The 12,063-nt window shown below is 39.2% G+C and overlaps 1 protein-coding gene across 2 annotated transcripts in view; it reads left to right on the top strand.

The window, feature by feature from the left end:
• Nucleotides 1-9,379: 9,379 nt before the first annotated feature.
• The window catches only part of LOC124337950, a 47,121-nt gene continuing 44,437 nt past the window's right edge, over nt 9,380-12,063 (top strand). The window contains exon 1 of one of the 2 annotated variants that reach the window (XM_046791976.1): nt 9,380-10,247. In XM_046791976.1, the coding sequence (XP_046647932.1) occupies nt 10,222-10,247 (26 nt within the window). In that variant the 5' untranslated portion in view covers nt 9,380-10,221. The remainder of the gene's footprint in view (nt 10,248-12,063) is intronic. The other variant, XM_046791975.1, reaches the window with a different exon arrangement.

Genomic DNA, 12,063 nt, shown 5'->3' with positions numbered 1-12,063 from the left:
ATCTAATTCCGACAACAATAATACTCTGACTATAGAAACAGTGATATAGGTTATTCTATCAATATGTAAGTAATCCTGGTTACCAAAAAAAAATTATCAACTCAAAACTCTTCAATTGTTGGTGTGTAATTTAAAGGTAGCTATGCTGTTTGCCGTTTGCTACGGATGCGCAAGTATTAGTCATGTTTCATTTGAGTTGGATGCGTATCAATAGAGATTTGTTAAATTTCATTTGGTTGGTCATAGTAACAAAACGTTTCAAAAAATTTAAAATATTACGCCAAAGCTTCTTAGACGTCAAGATTTTTGTTTTGTTTTCATAATTATATAATTTATTTCGTCATTTCGGAATGCGTACGGTTATCAGTGTAAAATTGTGACTCTTGCTGGAATTATTATGGGGTTTATCAGGCTCACTTTTTTCCTGAAATATTATTTCCTCCTTCGCGTCACATAAAGTCTTTTTTTAAATTTCTTTTTGTGCGGTAATTTCTCTCTTCTGGCCGCTAGTAATAGTCAAATGCTGCCATCCTCCGATGAAATAAGGAACTCGATGATAAAACCGGAAAAAATGGGAAAAGATGGATAGCATTTTTAAAAAATCGAAAAAGAATTGTCTATCAAGAATAATTCAAGTGGATAAATCCAACACCTCATTCGATGGATTGAAAACTGGAGGGTTTGTTTTGCTCGTGAATTGGACGTTTTGAACGAAGGAAACCGTAGACTCTCGGGTCGTGATTGACAATTTGACATAGTGATATATAATCCTTTGAGATGAGAAGAATGAAACAATTGTGTGTAACTAAGGGGTTCGTGAAAGTATCCATCGCAACGGACAGCTTATTCCTTGCACCCCCACAACGCGGTTCCTCAGATCAGAAACAGATCTGACGCAACTGATTTCGTGTGCGGCACTTGTGCGTGCCCTATGCCAGGAAGACATATCCAACCTCCGAGTTGAGAGAAATAAGAGATGAGTCGATTGTTTTTGAGTAATGAAGTGCAGAGTTGAAGACGAGCTCGTTTGACGTTGTGTGTTGTCGTGATGCGCCAACTTTTTGTTTTTCCCCCGCGTGTGCATGTCGGCGCGGTCACTTGTGGGCCGCCGCCCCGACAAGATGCAGCGCAGAGACACCGGGGGAATGTTGTTGTTTGTGTCGAACCGCGCGCGGACAGTCCAACAAGACACAACATTCCATTAGTCATGAACCGCGTCATTTTCGGCACGTTCTATTCCTCTCTCTCTATTTCTCACGTCGTTTTCTTTCTTTCTTTCTTCTCGACCTTTGCTGCTTTCATTTATTCACATCGTCGGCTATCTGCACCGGAGAATCTAAATATCACGAAATTCTTTCGTTGTGTTTCTTCTTCTTCTTCTTTTATATTTTCAACTTGTGCACGGTGATGATGATAATTTAAATGCAAGAGTAACACGTCCGTGTGATTGCACTGTCGGGCTGGCTGCTGCTTCATCCGCCATGAGAGAGAGAGAAAGAGAAATATCTATGTATATCTATGTAGCAGCTCGCCCATTTTATTTTTTCTCCATGAAATTTTGTTATTTGCCCCGTTGCGTCTTTTCATTGACACCCGCAGCTCCAATTCCGGGAAATCTTCAGATTCTTTTTTAAAAAAAGAACTCAACTGGCGGGATTCATTGCAGAAAGAGTTTTTTCCCCCAAACCGGGGGGCTCTCAACTATAGGCCAACCAGAGACGTTGGGAAAAGGAGAGAGAGAGTTCTCCTAGGAAAAAGTCAAAAAGGTAAAAAGAATTCAATCCCTTAAAAAGCAGCGCGGCTCCAGCGAAATGAATTGAATTGGAAACGCACTTCAAAAGGATCTTTGATGAATGCGTTTCTCTCGGTCAGAATTAGATTTAGATTTTATTTTTATTTTTATTTTTTCATTAAGAAAAGAAAATCAAAATTTACTATACCGAGTGTAGTTACTGTAAAATAAATAATTTCCTTAGTTGTTTTTCCAGTGAAAAACCCCAGTTCAATTTGAAGGAGGAAAGAAATAAAAGTGTTTCTATTTATACGTTTTAGATTATTTGTTCGGCTTATTATAATTGATGGACGCTGGTAAAGAAACTCGAATCTCTGTGTTTCTTAGCCGGAACACGTCGAGCTGTTGTCCGTTTCTCGGACTCAATTATCAACACTCAATAATAATAATAATAATATACAGTGAGAGCTAACTGTGCTGGCCAGGTAATACAATAATATAATAACGAAATAAAATGAAAAATATGATGATACAAGACAAAAAAGGAACACCATCGTCGATGTGTTTGCGTGTGTGTGTGTGGTGGGATGCCGCCGCCGCCGACGTCAACGAGAGAAAAAGACACCCAAACATTCAAGAATTATAAATAAATAGATGGTTGAAACGCGCACGGCCTGCTGTTCTTCTCGGCGGCATCGATTGTCTCTTCTTTTATTTTTTTTTTCCCAATTTTATTTCCTTTTTGTTTCGGTCGAATCGCATCGTCCACAATATAAAGGGGGAGAAATAACGCGGACCCCTCTTGTCTTTTTTCATGGGACTCTCATCATCTCGCACTCTCCTTCTATAGCGTCAGCAAGAGCGCAGAGTCACCGTTGCGTTCAAGTTGTGTCCGTGATAAGCGTCCAACAACTGCTCCTCTATATGTTGTGCGTTAAACAACTATCCGTCTCCTTTCTCTTTGGTCCCTTTTGTTTCTCCAGAATTTTCTTGGGGGTTTTGTTTCAAAGGCCTATCGTCGGCCTTGTTAGCCCTCCACTACAACAATATAATAGATTTTCTATACCTATATTTTAAACTAACTTTTTAAAGATATTTTAAAACAAACAGAAATTCAGCTCCGCTTTGAGATTTTTCCGAGATTTTATAAAACACCGTAACGTATATATTTATAAAATACTATGCAAGTGGGATGACGTAACCGGTCGTTACGATTGGATTTTCCTTTTTTTTTCTAAAATTCTTTTTGTGTGTCGCTCATCAAAATGATGAGATGTCTATTCAAACAGGTGACCGCGAAAGAAGAAGAAAGAAAAGACTTCAAAAAAAAAAGAAGTTTACCTTTGTAGAAATGTGCGCATGTTGTATGTGTATCTGTCGGTCAAGGAAAGACTCTCTTTTTTCTTTTTATCACAGGGACGTCGTGATAAAAAAGAAAAACGGGTTCTTATTTCGTCTATTAGTATGGGAAAAAATCGGCTGGGAAAACGAAAAATTCAATCTAATGTATAGACTCCATCATTCATATTTAAAAGATCCGAGAGCGCGTAGATTTTCAAGAAAAATCGAGCGATATCAATATAACAAAAACCCCCAACCAACAAAAAAGGATAAAAAGGGAGAGAGAGAGAGATGAATGTCTCAAACCACACGGAGCTAGCTCACCCAACAAAATAAATAAAAATAAAAAGGAGAAATACACACACACGAACGATCGATTGTCTTAATAATAATAAAGAAATCGAGTGCTGTGCGTGGAATGAAGTCGGACGGGAACAGAATGGGGCGCTCCGGCATCCCACCACCAGTTTTCATGAGAGACTTTTGCTATGAGCTGCTGTAGCCTTGATCTATTAATCAAGTCAATTATAAAACATACTGCTGTTCTATCTCTATAATATCCTATAGATGCTGCGCATAGAGCGGGTGATAACCGGTTGTTTAATGGGTTATACGTCGAATTTATACACACACACGCATAGGAGACCGTTTCAGCCGCCCTGTAACGACCGTCGTCGGGATCGAACATTGTTTAATCGAGAAGAAAATAATAACAATGAAAGTTAAACAAACAAACAAAAAATCGGCGGGTGTGGGAGGAGCGAAATCAAACAACAAAAAAACTGATCGAAGCTGCGATCAAAGATAAAAAGAATAAGCCATGGGGAATATAAAGGGAAAAAAAAACAACAATATAATCCTTTTCGTTTTTTTTTTTTTCGGGAGAAGAATATAATTACGTCGGGGAAAAAAAAAAGAAAAAGGACCAGATGGGGGGAAGGCTCATTAACTGCCCAGCATTCGTTACATCACGGCCTCGTCATGATATTCGCGGGCTGTTGGCGAAGCTGAAAGGAGTACCGGGTTCTCCTGTTCTAAAATACACCAGTTTTCTGATTCTTTTCTCTTATAGCTTGATTGTGCTTTTTTAATATAAAACAAACACAAAAAGAAGAGCACAAGAAAACGGGAAGACAAGGGAGGGGATCGACGATCAATGGCCAAACTTCTGACTGATGCATTCACGCGAGGCATTCCATCAAAGCCTGCACAAATTCCAATCCATTTCTTTCTTCTTATATTCTTTCCAGAGTATTATAAACGATTTCAGCGCTTGATTACGATTCCCGTTTTCTCTTTGGCTGGATGTATATATAACTACGCTGCAGTCCCTCCGTTTTCACCCGAGCTAAGAAAAAATGTTACGCAACACACAAAAGACACGGTTCTTCATTTTTTGATGGCCTGTCCATATAGGCCCATTGTGTGTGTTTTGTACCGATAACAATTCAAAATAAGGAAAAGATGAAACATAAAAGGCGGGAATGTTTTATTTTTTGAATGCCCGTTGATGACGTGTGAAGGTCTTGGTGCTGTTGGCTATAAGATCGCGTTGTTTTGTTGATCAAGCAGAGCAAGCAAAGCCGTTCCCGGATGTTGATGGCCGTCAGCTCTAAGGCAAAAACGCAAGCGCAGCCAAAATGTATCCCAAGACCATCACATACACCCAACCCACTCCCACACAGACTATCGGTTGACCTCGCCCATATACGATCAGATGAATAAATAATCCAATGATATATAAATTCAAGACATATTTCGAGGGGGAAACCCAAAATATTCAACAGACAAATTCGATTGTTCAATTTATCTCAGTTTTTATTTGGGCGTCACAAAAGGCAATACAAAAAAAAGTGTCCTCAATTATAAAGTGTTGGAAACGTCTGACACTGTAGCGGATAAAGCAGAGCAACTGTCGAATATAATAGCCCGACGAGTTCTATATAAAGTCAAAAAGAAAGTTGGAGCTTTTAATAGTTCTTAAAAAACAGTCTACGAATAGTCAAGAAATAAACTAAAAGAGAATAACAGAGTTCCATTCTCTGCTGTCACAAGTAAGCCCAGACGCCCAGCAGAGAGTCACAGAAGAAGAAGAAGAAGTTCAGATCAATGATCATTTCAATGCAACAATAGGTCAGAAAAGAACAAGGAACGATCTCCGCAACCAGCTCGACCGGATCCGGTATAGTCATTGCTCAACTTTGAATTTCCCGGTAATTCGCGATTCGACGAAGATCATCAGTGAGCAGCAGGAAACAAGAACCAACGAATAATAAAAGGAGGAAACGAGGCTGTGAGTAGATACCAACCTGTTAGTCCATCTCACCAGGTTCGACTGGTTTGAATAATATAATCTCCAAGTGCAATGCTCCGCTCTTCTCATCAACATCCGAGACCATCACACTATTGCTGATCCGCGTCGATGCTTGATTTATATATTTGATCCAGTCGTCCAACACTCTAATAAATATTATATATATACAGGTTGTTTGTGTATATTATAAGAGGGCGAGTGACTTGGGTTTTTTTTTATTATTATCAGTTCTTCTTCTTCTTCTTCCTACTTGTATTCCGTTTTCTTTCCGTTTGATTGTGCAGCTGCTTTTTTTTTCGTAACGGTCTCTTAAGCCGGACTCTGCTGCTGCTGCTGTTGTTGTTGTTGCTGCTGCAAAAAAATATATACGTACCTATACATACACTACATGGTAAATATTTTTGTAAATAAATTTCCGTTTCATTTTATTTCTTAAGATTCTTAGAGCAACTTGAAAATAATAAATATGGTAGCCTATAGCTGCTTATCTTTTTATTTTTTAACTTTGGACTCTTTTATTCTTCCCCCCAATCCGCGTCCGTCCGCATCCATCCGTCCGGCCGTCTCCACCTCGTTGAACACCAAAAAGGAAAGAAGTGAAGAAATGGCCACAATAAAAATATAGAGACGACGACGACGGGAATATGAAGCTGAAATAACGCGCAGTGTCAACAAATAAATAAATAAATAAATAAATAGAGAGAGATGTGGTAACAAATTCACTTAGCATATAATAGCGTCAAAAATAAATAATGCAATATAATAATATACAAGCGCCCGGTGCATTTTACATTTTGAAAATAGTTGTGTGCTGCTGCTGCTGGTGATGGGTGTAATAATAATGGAAGGAAAATATGTATATACGCGTACACATATAGCTCTACCACCACCATATACTTCAATGTCCAAATGGAAAAATCTGTTGTGCTGGAGAGGAACGTCCGGTTTCAACTTTCTAATGAAACGCCGTAAAAAGAAGAAGAATGGAAAGACGTGGGAGCCACTCGCTGATGGAATTATATAAGCCTTTTCTTGTTTTTTTGTTTTTCTTACCTTTAACATTTTATAGACTCTTTTTATATATTTTTTATTATTTCAATTTTCTCCTCGCAGCGCAAATAGAGAGATGAAAACTCTACACACACGTCTAAAAGAAAAGGAGGAAAAAAGAGACACGTCGTTTCTATAGATCTCGACATTTGTCTGACATTTCTTTCTTTCTCTATAAGGTCAAGGGACCCCCTTCTTTTTTCTGATTTTATATATTACATATTTATAATTCAGTGGAGAAATCAGGGAATCTGATCTGAATGCGGACAAGAAGCAAAAAGGAGCTCTAGACGAGCCTCTCTTTTTTTCTTTCCAGCTATAGCTCTCTATAGCTATAGCTCTCACTCAATCTAACGTATAGAGCATGTACATAAAAGCATCTGGGAGTGTTTCGTTTGTTCAGGCATTTGAGTGCTATACAGCAGCCAGCAGCCCAGCCAGTTCCAGTGGTGTGTAGTCGCAGCCATCCGGCAGCAGCCCGTCGCTGCGTTGTTGTTGTTGTTGTTGTTGTGTGTGACTTTTCGAATATAAAAAGCCAAAAAAGAAGAAGAAGAAGAAGAAGGAAAAGATAAGAGCCAGCCATAATGGAAGGGAAAACGGTAGCTTCAGTGGCCCTTTCTTATTCCCTTCTTTTCTTTCTCCTCCAATATATTTATTTTAAGGGCAAGAAATCTCTAGACGTTTTGAATAGTCCATCAAGCACCTTTCCTTCAATTCCATCTCTCCTTTTTCCTCCTTTCAGACCGTACAGAAGAAGAAGAAAAAAAGGGATAGTAGAGAGAGATCTTATCAATCGGAAATTAATCATCAATGGGAAAGAAATAAAGAATAAAATCCTTGCGACGCGACTATACCGGCGACGATGGACCAACTATGAAGGTATAAAAAATAAAAGGGGGTCGAGTAGCAGAGTCAGACTGCTATGTGTATATTTGTATGTATGTATATACTTATGTAACAATGCCCATCTGGTCTACATCGATTCCTTTTTTTTTTTTTATTTGGCTCCTTCCAATTGACAAGCAGCCGAAGGAATATGATAATCATCATCATCATCATCTCAGGGAGGGGATATGCTGGATGGAGAACGCCGAGCTGTTATAGACGTTACACACAGGCAAAAGGCAGCACACACACACACACATTGTGTAACGCTGCGCGATTAAATATAGAGTTTTGAATTTCCAGCTGGAGGCGTTCGACTAAAAGAAGAAGAAGAAAAAAAAGGGTTTAATTTAAAATTCTTTTCATTTCTTTCTTTTCTTTTTAGAAGAAGAAGAAAAAAAAGAAGAGAGAGGTTAAATTTACTGTGCAGTTGCTGCTGGTGGTGATGCCAGAACCTGTGATTATCTGATATATCGCATTAGATCCATCCGGCAATGATTATATATATACGCACTCAAAGACAGTTAGTGTTGCTGCTGCTATCCCCCCACTCTTATTCGTTCTTGTACATATCCATCCGAATTGACGATGATATAACTCACTGGCTGGATTTCCTTACACATACAACGTGAATATTAGTGCGTATATACCGTACGGTACTGTGCATTTCTCCAATAGCTGGAGGCACAATTCTAATAGTCGTCCCTGTCCAGTGTTCGCTATGAATTCACGCCGCATTGATTGGCGATGACATAGAAAAGCAACTAACAAGTCGCCGGTGAGAAATGAGAAATAATCCTAGGCGCATCAGCCGAGTCAATTATATACTCTAGACGAGACGAAACATTTTTATTTAAAAAAAAGCGACGATACGAAATGAAAGAACTCGTTTCCCTTTCATCATTCCGCTGCTGCTGCTGCTGTGTGTATCCCGTAGGAGCGTCACTTTCCCATGGTATTTCTTTCAGCTCGTCCCTATCAAAACTGACCGACTGAATATATGCCATGCTATAGGTGCATTTGGGGGCTTTTTGATTCGTTTCTAATAGACGAAGCGCAGCATTGTTGAATGTGATCAATTCTCTCCTTTTTCTTTGATATTTGTCTTGAGTGTTTTGTTTGACGGGACAGGAGCAGCAGGAGCAGACAGCCTAAAAGAGCTATAGTCAATGTCTCAATTTTTCTGTCCATTTTCGGTGGCTCCTTTTTTTCATTTCTCCAGCGCGTCGCCTTTCGTCTGTAACATATCTAGCGGATGCCAGAGACACACATCTATACACTTATCGTATACCAATTAAAATTTATGAGCGGGGATATCCAAAGGAGAAAAAACGAATGTCGACTGGCGTCATTCCTCTGTCTGTATGGACGATACACACATTCAACCGAGAGAGAAGCTCAAGTTCCACTATATTAAAATTGCGCATTCCTCGAATAGTTTTTCGATTCATTTGCGCATTTGATTCTCGGAGTAAAAACTTCAAAATTCCTCGACAAAATTGCTTTTGATTTCGCCTTTTTTTCCACCTTTTTTACGAGAGACCGTTTTAGAAGGAAAATAGGCGGGTCGAGTGTATATAGAGTTTTTAATGGATGGCTTCCGAATTGGGTTCCAGGTTTTAGCGCAGCGTCGAGGTGTATATCTATCGTCTATACCTACGTATATATAAATGTGTATCACATATATATATAGAGCTAGCGGAGCGGAACAATGCTCTTTATTTATACATCCTAAGAGTTCATCGGTCAAAGTTCAAAAGCAAGTAGTAGTAGCTTATAGAGTAGTGTTATTATTATTATTATTATTAATATATTTACCGTAGATTGGAACGAAGCGAATTTGTTTTTTCTTTTTCTTCTTCTTCTTCTTTTTCGTAGGACAGAATAAGAGGAGAAAGCCGCCGCTAGGTGCCTCTCTTCAGGCCAAAAAGAGACAGTCAAGGGAAAATGGGTGGGCGCTACACACAAACCCACACCGTCTCTCTTTTTTCCACAATTTTATTTTTTTGTTATTTTCTTCTTCTCCTTCCTATCCTTCCCTCTCTCTCTCTCTCTCTATACACACACACACCACCAGTAGAGAGAGGTAACTGTTAAGTGGCTCTTACCTGAGTCGGGAACTCTCCAGTCGACCGGGCTGCTCCGTCCGAGACGGAACCTCCCCCAACCCCGTCGTACCCTATTTTAAAAAATTTGTCAAATTCAAAATCTCCCGAAAAAGTTTTGTTTTAGTTTTCCGAAAATTCACGCAATTTTTTTTCCCGACCCAGGTGCATGTTTCCCCCCATAGTTTTTGATCAACCCAAAAGTGTTGCGTTCCCGATTCATTTTTGATTTCGGCCCCCCTTGCCTCTCTATCATATTATATACCACCTACACCGCAAAAATATTCCGCCGGTAGTTTGTGTCGTTGGACTGCCATTTTATTTTTTTTCATTTCGAATTTTTTTCAAAAAGTTGTTTTTCACTCAGTGCCGTGCCAGTCCCCACACAAAGACTGTAAATCGCAATCTATTTCGTCTGGGGTTTTTTTATTTTATTTTATTCTTCTTCTTCTTCTACTTCATTGGGGTCGTAATCGGAGGGAGGAAGAAGGAAAAAAACAAATCCGGAGGCTATACGACGACGTCGACGACGCCGGCGACCATCAACCCCCCCATCAAATTGTTGTTTTTCGTTGTTTTTGTTTCTTCTGCTGCCAGTTTGTTGTGACTGTTGTATCAAAAGGAGAAATTTGAAGATAGAGACCAGCAGCAGCAGTACACAACAAATAGAAAAAGACTAAATAATAATCATCATAATAACGACCAGAAGAAAAGAAGAAGAAGAAGAACAACAAGCGAAAAAATAAAAAGGGGGGAAGAAGAGATTCAGCTACGGGAGTTCGTTTCTATTACCGATGCAGGATATCATTCAAATGTGCAGGTCAGTCACGCTATCTAATTTAAAGAAAAGAGAGGAAGAAGCTGAAAAAAATCTTTTTCTTCTTCTTTCCTCTTATAAAAAGAAAAAATGTTAAATCGGACAACGCGCGTTAATTTAGTCGTTAAATGCCGAACATTTCGATTTATCTATTAACAAAAGCTGAGAAATTGCAGATGGAAAATGTCTTTTGCCGACGGATATGTATCAATTTGGGGTCTATATTAGCCGACACAAGTGTTCAAAGTTGAATAACAACGTTGGCCTTTTAGAAAAGAGAATCATTTCACTCGACGAAAACGGGAAGGAGATAAACATTTCATCTGTTTGTTTTTTATTTTTATTTTCCCTTTTATTTCGAGGGAGTTTTTTGGCGAAATCCACTATAGGAAAACTTTGAGACGGTGTAATGATATAGATGAATAACCGTCTCCTCCTTTTCTCTCTTGTGTGTGCGTATTATAAGCTAACATAGTATAACCAAAAAAAATAAGGGAAATAATAACAAATAGGAACACTAAACGCAAACACAAGAGGCTCGCGCTCTGTTTGTTGTTTGCGTGAGTGTGTGTGAGTGTGTGTTGTGCACACACAAGAGGAGAATTTTTAGATCCGGGTTGCGTTCATTCTCTTCTTCTTCTGCTGCCCGTTTGTGTGTTGTATACACGTGTTGCCCGCCCAACTCCAGCAGGTTTTCGCATATATTTGGAAACGCAAAAATCCCAAAAATAATCAAAACTTTATTTTGTTTTTAAAAAACCAAAATTTTAAAGCGCCAAAAAATTTACTTTTCAAAAACTTATTTTTGGAAATCAATTTTTGGTGGTTTTTTATTGTAGGTTAGTTCTTTTATTAGCGCGCATAATGGTAAAGGCCAAAAGTGTCGTCGTCCTATAATAGGTATATAGAGTGAAATATATCCGAACTAGGCCGATGGATGATTGACGCCATCCGGCCGCGTGAATCGCCTAGAATCATTCCGGCGGACCGCGATTCGTCTCTCTCCCCCGCTGAATGTATTATACCGTTGGATAGAGGTATTATATATAGACTATATAATAACCCTTGCAGTCGTATCAAAAACAAAAAAAAAGAAGAATCAAGAAAAAGGAGAACACACACCTGAGAGAGAGAAGAGTCGGCTGGAAAAGCGAATAGAAAAAGTATAACGACACGATAAAGGAAAAAAATAGAAGAATCTCGCCGGTCTTGGTGGATAGAGAAGAAGGCGCAAGGTCGACATGAATGAACTGAACTGCAGCAAGAAGGAGAGACGAGAGGGAGGGGGAAATGGTGGTCGCATTTAGTTTTAACGATCATATGCGAGTGAGTGAGTGAGTGAACGACTCGGATAGAGAGCGACGACGAGTATAGAAAGGAAAAAAGAAGAAGAAGAAGAAGGCGGAGGAGTTGATGTACATGGACGAAAAAATAGAAGGAAGGAAGACGAAGAAGAAGAAGAAAAAAGTTGATGGTAATTTGAATGAATGACCCGGACGCCAGCCCGGCTCACAGCACCGAACGAACGAAAGAAGAAGAAGAAGAAAAAAGCCGCACTGCGCTGCGGGCGACTTACACACATCGCCATCACGATGATGATGATGATGATGATGATAATTGAGGAGTACACACACACACACACACACACTCCAAACAGCACAATCCCATCATCGCTCTTAAGCTGTACACAGATCTACGTTAATATTTTTAACATTATTTGATTCATTTGAATTTCGCGCGTCGGGCTAATCTCAATTTTTCTCGGAAAAAAGTTAAAATGTCAAATTTAAAATGTCAATTGGGGAAAAAACACCAATGC

This window comes from Daphnia pulicaria, chromosome 4, assembly GCF_021234035.1.
Source record: "Daphnia pulicaria isolate SC F1-1A chromosome 4, SC_F0-13Bv2, whole genome shotgun sequence".
NCBI lineage: Eukaryota > Metazoa > Arthropoda > Branchiopoda > Diplostraca > Daphniidae > Daphnia > Daphnia pulicaria.
The sequence above is the reverse complement of the archived record's forward strand: the minus strand, read 5'-3'. Positions and strand labels throughout refer to the sequence as shown.